Source organism: Rhinopithecus bieti, unplaced genomic scaffold (genome assembly GCF_001698545.2).
Source record: "Rhinopithecus bieti isolate Rb0 unplaced genomic scaffold, ASM169854v2 scaffold_70550, whole genome shotgun sequence".
Lineage (NCBI taxonomy): Eukaryota > Metazoa > Chordata > Mammalia > Primates > Cercopithecidae > Rhinopithecus > Rhinopithecus bieti.
In genome coordinates, this window is record NW_016826791.1 from 90,144 (window position 1) to 97,134 (window position 6,991).

Genomic DNA, 6,991 nt, shown 5'->3' on the forward strand with positions numbered 1-6,991 from the left:
TGTCACCTGCCGGGGGGATGAAGGAAGCAGTGGCGGGTGAACATGGGCAGGGATGTTGAGGGCAGGATACCAGAATCAGATGCCCCGCCCCTAAATAATTCCCCCATTTCCCATTTATCACCATTCACCGTCTAGGCAGGGCTATCACATATGGTTGTCCATGTCGTATACTGCACAAGGGCTCATCATCTAACATGGTGCCATTCATGTCGAAGTCATCTTTATTACCGTATTTCCTAGAATCTAAGGTGCCACTGACTCTGCCCGATTATTTTATGAAGCAACTAAAAACTAAATACGCTGCCAATTAAATGATGTCACACCACCACCTGTAATTCACATCCCAATTTCAGAGACGACAAAACATGACTTTGGAAAAACTGCAGTTTAAAATCACTAAAATGTGGAACTTTGGGAGATTTTAGTATTTTTTATTTGTTTTTATTTTTATTTCTATTTTGAGATATTGTCTCACTCTGTCACCCAGGCTGGACTGCAATGGCACAATCTCAGCTCACTGCAGCCTCCGCCTCCTGGGTTCAAGTGATCCTCTTGCCTCAGTCTCCCAAGTAGCTGGGACTACAGGTGCCCGCCACCAGGGTTTTACCATGTTGGCCAGGTTGGTCTCAAACTCCTGACCTCAAGTGATCTGCCCACTTCGGCCTCCCAAAGTGCTGGGATTACAGGTGTGAGCCACTGCGCCCAGCTGATTTTAGTATTTCTTATAATTTTGTTAGCATTTTGTGTGCTTTTTGGGGTTTGGGTTTGTGTGTGTGTGCGCGCTTTGTTTTGTTTTTTTGAGACAGGGTCTCACTTTGTCTTCCAGGCTGGAGTGCAGCGGCAAGATCATGGCTCACAGCTCATTGCAGCTTTAAACTCCTGGGATCAAATGATCCTCCCACCTCCTCAGCCTCCCAAGTAGCTGGGACTACAGGCCCGCACCACCATATCCAACTAATTTTTGTATTTTCTCTAGAGACGGGGTCTCCCTGTGTTGCTTAGATGAGTCCAGAACTCCTGGGCTCAAGCGATCCTCCTGCCTCGGCCTCCTGAATTCTAGGATTACAGGAATGAGCCACTGAACCTGGCCTTGTATTATATTATTTATTATTACAATTTTGGCAGATGGTGCTAAGTCTCTTGCCCTAAGAGAGCCATATCATATGATACTTTTCCAACAGATGGCAGTGAAGTGACCTGAGAAAGCAGCACCTCCTTTTTTTTCTGATGGAGTTTCACTCTTATTGCCCAGGCTAGAGTGCAATGGCATGATCTCGGCTCACTGCAACCTCCACCTCCCAGGTTCAAGAGATTCTCCTGCCTTAGCCTCCCCAGTAGCTGGGATTATAGGTACCTGCCACCACGCCCAGATAATTTTTTACATTTTTAGTAGATAATGGGGTTTCACCATGTTGGCCAGGCTGGTCTTGAACTCCTGACCTCACGTGATCCGTCCACCTGGGACTCCCAAAGTGCTGAGATTACAGGCTTGAGTCACTGCACCCCGCCAAAAGTAGCACCTTCTTTGAGTTCACCAAGTGCGCCACATGGGCGGGAGTCCCAGGCTCAGGACTACAACTCCCAGCAGCCCCTGCCTTCCAGAGGCTCTGCCCCACCCTAGAGGCCTCCGGGTAGTTTCGTTCTCCTGGGGAGCCAGGTACCTGGACCTCATCCTGAGGGTGGTGGACCACCAGCGCGTAGGCCAGGGTGTCCTCGGACAGCGGGGAGAAGTTGGCCTGGGCCAGCAGGGGCTGCAGAGCCTGAAGCACCTCCTGCTCATTGGACAGACGCTGGGGGTCCGTTAGTGATGGCTGCTCGAGGGTCTCCCTGTCAGGGTTGATGGGGTCATACAAGGCCTAAGAGGAGAGTCGGAGAGAAAAAGATGGGTTAGGTCACTGCATGAAGGATTCTGGGGACACCTAAGGATGTCCCTTTCCAGATACTTCCATTTATTTACTTATTTATCTATTTAATTTGAGACAGAGTCTCGCTCTGTCACCCAGGCTGGAGTGCAGTGGCACGTTCTCAGCTCACTGCAACCTCCGCCTCCTGGGTTCAAGCAATTCTCCTGCCTCAGCCTCCCAAGTAGCTGGGATTACAGGTCCACGTGCCGCCGCACGGCTATTTTTTTTTTTTTTTTTTTTTTTTTTTTTGTATTTTAGTAGAGACAGGGATTCACTGTGTTGCCCAGGCTGGTCTTGAACTCCTGAGCTCAGGCAATCTGCCCGCCTCGGCCTCCCAAAGTTTTAGGATTACAGGTGTGAGCCACCGCGCCTGGCCTGTGTTTCTTTTTTTTTTTTTTTTTTTTTTTTTTTTTTCTTTTCTGAGACAGAGTCTCGCTCTGTCGCCCAGGCTGGAGTGCAGTGGTGCAATCTCAGCTCACTGCCACCTCTACCTCCTGGGTTCAAGCGATTCTCCTATCTCAGTCTCCCGAGTAGCTGGGATTACAGGTGCACACCACCACGCCCAGCTAATTTTTATATTTTTAGTAGGGAAGGGGTTTTACCATGTTGCTCAGGCTGGTCTCGAACTCCTGACATGTGATCTGCCCACCTCAGCCTCCCAAAGTGCTGGGATTACAGGCGTGAGCCACCTTGCTCAGCCCTTTTTCCTTTGTCTCTTTTTTTTTTTTTTTGAGACGGAGTCTTGCTCTGTCGCCCAGGCTGGAGTGCAGTGATGCAATCTCAGCTCACTGCAACCTCCACCTCCCAGGTTCAAGCAGTTCTCCTGCCTCAGCCTCCTGAATAGCTGGGATTACAGGCACATGCCACCACACTCAGCTAATTTTTATATTTTTAGTAGAGACAGGGTTTCACTATGTTGGCCAGGCTGGACTTGAACTCCTGACCTCAAGTGATGCAACCACCTTGGCCTCCAAAAGTGAGATTACAGGCATGAGCCACTGTGCCTGGAAGATTCTTTTCATATCACCCCCATATCCAATCCTTTGGCAAGTTCACTTACTAAACCTCTGAATCTTCTTAAATCCATCCTCCTCTCTATTTCCTTTGCTGCTATCTTCTCACTGAAGTCACCTTCATCTCTCACTTAAACAATTACCTAGGGCTTCTGTTCCCCAACTTTTACTCTTGCTACTGTCTTTGTATTTATCTGTTTTTGTTTGTTTTGAGATGGAGTCTCACTCTGTTGCCCAGGCTGGAGTACAATGGCATGATCTCAGCTCACTGCAACCTCTGCCTCCCAGGTTCAAGTGATTCTTCCGCCTCCGCCTCCCAAGTAGCTGGGACTACAGGTGCCCACCACCACGCCCAGCTAATTTTTGTATTTTTAGTGGAGACGGGGTTTCACCATGTTGGCCAGGCTGGTCTCGAACTCCTGACATCAAGGGATTTCCCCCCCCCCCGCACCTCAGGTTCCCAAAGTGGTGGGATTACAGGTGTGAGCCATCACCCCTGGCCTACTCTTGCTACTTTTGAACCAGTATCCACATGGGCATTGGGAAGAACTTACTGAGGCTATAAACAGCTCCCACGATCCACCCCTCCAACAGCTTCCCACTGTATTTAGAATAAAATCTAGAAGCTTTCTATGACCTTCAAGGTCCCTCACAACTGGCATCTACCCTGCCCGCCTCATCTTATGTCCCTACACATCCCCCCTAAAAAAGTCTTAGAATGAATGTCGAGTGAGTTTCCAGCTGCCTAGCCTATTTTGCTCACGGAGAGACTGAGTCTCAGGATGACGTATAACTTGTCCCAGACTACAAGAGCCTCCAAGGAAATCACCCCTCTAGAACACCAGGCCATAAACCTAACCCTCCATGTGTCTCTTGGGAGCAGGCGCCCTACAAGCAGCTTGTTCAGGCCAGGTGCGATTCTGAATTAATGGAAGGAGAGACGGCGGGTCCTCCAAGTGGGAGGAGTGGCCTAGGCGAAGGTTTGGTGGTAGGGAAGCCCAGGGCCTCAGAAACAACTGAGCAAAGAGACTAGGAGGCAGAAGAGATTCAGAGGCCAGCACAGTGGCTCATGCCTGTAATCCCAACACTTTGGGAAGCCAAGGTGGGAGGATCACTCGAATCCAGGAGTTTGAGACCAGCCTGAGCAACATGGTGAAATCCTGTCTCTGCAAAACTGTTGTTGTTGTTGTTGTTGTTGTTGTTGTTAAAAAGTCTCGCTGTCACCTAGGTGGGAATGCAGTGGTGCAATCCCAACTTACTGCAACCTCTGCCTCCCAGGTTCAAGCAATTCTCCTGCCTCAGCCTCCCGAGTAGCTGGGACTACAGGTTCACGCCACTACGCCCAGCTAAATTTTTGTATTTTTAGTTGAGACAGGGTTTCACCATATTGGTCAGGCTGGTCTCGAACTCCTGACCTCGCGATCCGCCTGCCTTGGCCTCCCAAAGTGCTGGGATTACAGGTGTGAGCCACCACGCCCAGTATTTTTTTTTTTTTTAATTAGCCAGGCATGATAGTGCATGCCTGTGGTCCCAGCTACTTGGGAGGTTGAGGTTGGAGGATCACTTGAGCCCAGGAGATTGAGGCTGCAGTGAATCATGATCATGCCACTCCACTCCAGCCTGGGTGACAGAGTGAGACCCTGTCTCAAAAAAAAAGAAAAAGAGAGAGAGTCAAGTCAAGAAAATCCTCCTCTGAAGTAAGCCCTAGGGCTGTGCCCAAATCCTCCAGCCTAGACTCGTCGAGCAGTTCTGGGACTTACAGAGTAACCTTGAGAAATTCCATTCCCAGGCTGAGCTGCAGTTTGAAAGCTGGAGGAGAAAGTAAATCTGCATCGATCAAATGTCCACTGTGAACCAGATTCTCTTCTGGAAACTTCACATCCTCCCGGGGCTTTGGGCCAAAAACCTGGATGTTGCACGTGATCCCTGCTGCTCCCTTCCCTGTCACAATAAATCCTGCTGATTCCACCTCCAAGCAGACCGGCACTTCACCTAGCTCTCTCCTCCCCACCAGCCCTGTCCCAGTCTGTGCCAGCCACTACCATCTCATCCTGCCTGGGTGAGCCCAACAGCCTTCTCAATGGTCTCCCCAAATCCTGTAACGCACCCCATCCCCTGCCAATCGGTTCTGTGCACAGCTTCCAGGGAGATCTTGTCAAATACTAACAACAACCATCATCAATGATAATGGTGCATATTTACATAGCACTTACTGTGTGCCAGGCGCAGACTGAAGTATGTTACACGCACATTCTCACAGTGTGAAACTCCTCAGTTACAGATGTGGAAACTGAGGCACAGAGAGGTTAAGTAATTGCTCGAGGTCACATGACCAGGAGGTAGTGTAACCAGAATGACACATCTGACCATGTCAATCTCCTGCTAAAACCCTTCCAAGGCTTCTACTGCCCTCGGGAATCAGGATCATGCTTCATAGCAGGGCCTGCGAGGCCTCACAGGACCACAAACCCCCTCGGTCACTCCATACCATCCAGACTGTCTTTAGGTTGCCTGGGTGCTATCGCTTATGCCTGTAATCCCAGTAGTTTGGGAGGCCAAGACAGGAGGATTGCTTGAGCCCAGGAGTTCACAGCCAGCCTGGGCAACATAGCAAGACCCCATCTCTACCAAAAAAAATATATATACACACACATATATACATATATATATATATATACACACACATGTATGTGGTGTATAGCCAGGCATGGTGGTGCACACCTGTGGTACCAGCTACTCAGGAGGCTGAGGCAGGTGGATTCCTTGAGCCCAGAAGATTGAGTCTATAGTGAGCCATGATCACAGTTTGGCACTCCAGCCTGGGCAACAGAGAGGACCCTGTCTCAAACCAGCAACAACAACAAACCAGATTGGTTTTAGTTCCTCCAGCCACAGAGCCTTTGCACATGCTGTTGGAAGACTCTCCCTACCCCCTTCCTGCCTTCTTCCCTTTTCACTATTGAAGTCTTACTCTCTGTCATATTCTAGCTCCATTATCACTATCAAAAAGCCTCAGAGAGGGGCAGTGGCTCATGCCTATAATGCCAACACCTTGGGAGAACAAGGCAGAAAGACTGCTTGAGGCCAGGAGTTCAAGACCAGCCTGGGGAATGTGGTGAAACCCCGATGCTACTAAAAATACAAAAAAATTAGTTGGGCATGGTGGCAGGCACCTGTAATCCCAGCTACTCTGGAGGCTGAGGCATGGGAATCACTTGAACCCTGGAGGTGGAGGTTGCAGTAAGCTGAGACTGTGCCAACTGCACTCCAGCCTGGGCAACAGAGTATGTCCCTGTGTGAAGCTCTGTCTCAAGAAGAAGAAGAGGAAGAAGAAGAAGAAGGAGAAGAGGAAGAAGAGGAAGAAGAGGAAGAAGAGGAAGAGGAAGAAGAGGAGGGGAAGAGGAGGAAGAGGAAGAAGAGGAAGAGGAAGAAGAGGAAGAGGAAGAAGAGGAAGAAGAAGGAGGAAGAGGAGGGAGGAGGGAGGAGGAAGAGGAGAAGGGAGAAGGGAAAAGGAAGAAGGAAGAAGGAAGAAGCCTTCCTCTACTCATCAAACTGAACAGGACCACCCTGTGTGGTTGGGCAGGATGTGCACTGCACAAAGGTACCAGATCTAAGGGCAGACCTGTCCATTTATCATGATAGCCACCCTCCAGATGGAAATAAAGGAACAGAACAGCACCATCCACTAGCACTCCCTGCAGTGAGGAAAATGTTCTAGATCTGCACTCTCCAATATGGTTGACACCGGCCATAGGTGGCTACTGAGCACTGAAACATGATCAGTATGCTGAGAAACAAAATGTTTAATTTTGTTTTAGTTATGTTAAATTTTAACAGCTAGTGTCTACATTTAAATTTTTTTTTTTTTTTTTGAGACAGAGTCTTGCACTGTCACCTAGGCTGGAGTGCAATGGCGCAATTTTGACTCACTGCAACCTCTGCCTCCTGGGTTCAAGGGATTCTCCTGCCTCAGCCTCCGGAGTAGCTGGGATTACAGGAGCCTGCTACCATGCCAGCTAATTTTTTTTTTTTTGTACTTTTTTTAGTAGAGACGGGGTTTCACTATGTTGGCCA

The 6,991-nt window shown here is 49.1% G+C and overlaps 1 protein-coding gene across 1 annotated transcript in view; it reads right to left on the reverse strand.

The window, feature by feature from the left end:
* TMEM143 (transmembrane protein 143) overlaps positions 1–6,991 on the reverse strand; it is a 30,294-nt gene that overhangs the window by 8,550 nt on the left and 14,753 nt on the right. Inside the window, exon 3 of the mRNA XM_017863648.1 lies at positions 1,662–1,856. Coding sequence (XP_017719137.1) covers positions 1,662–1,856 — 195 coding nt within the window. The remainder of the gene's footprint in view (positions 1–1,661; positions 1,857–6,991) is intronic.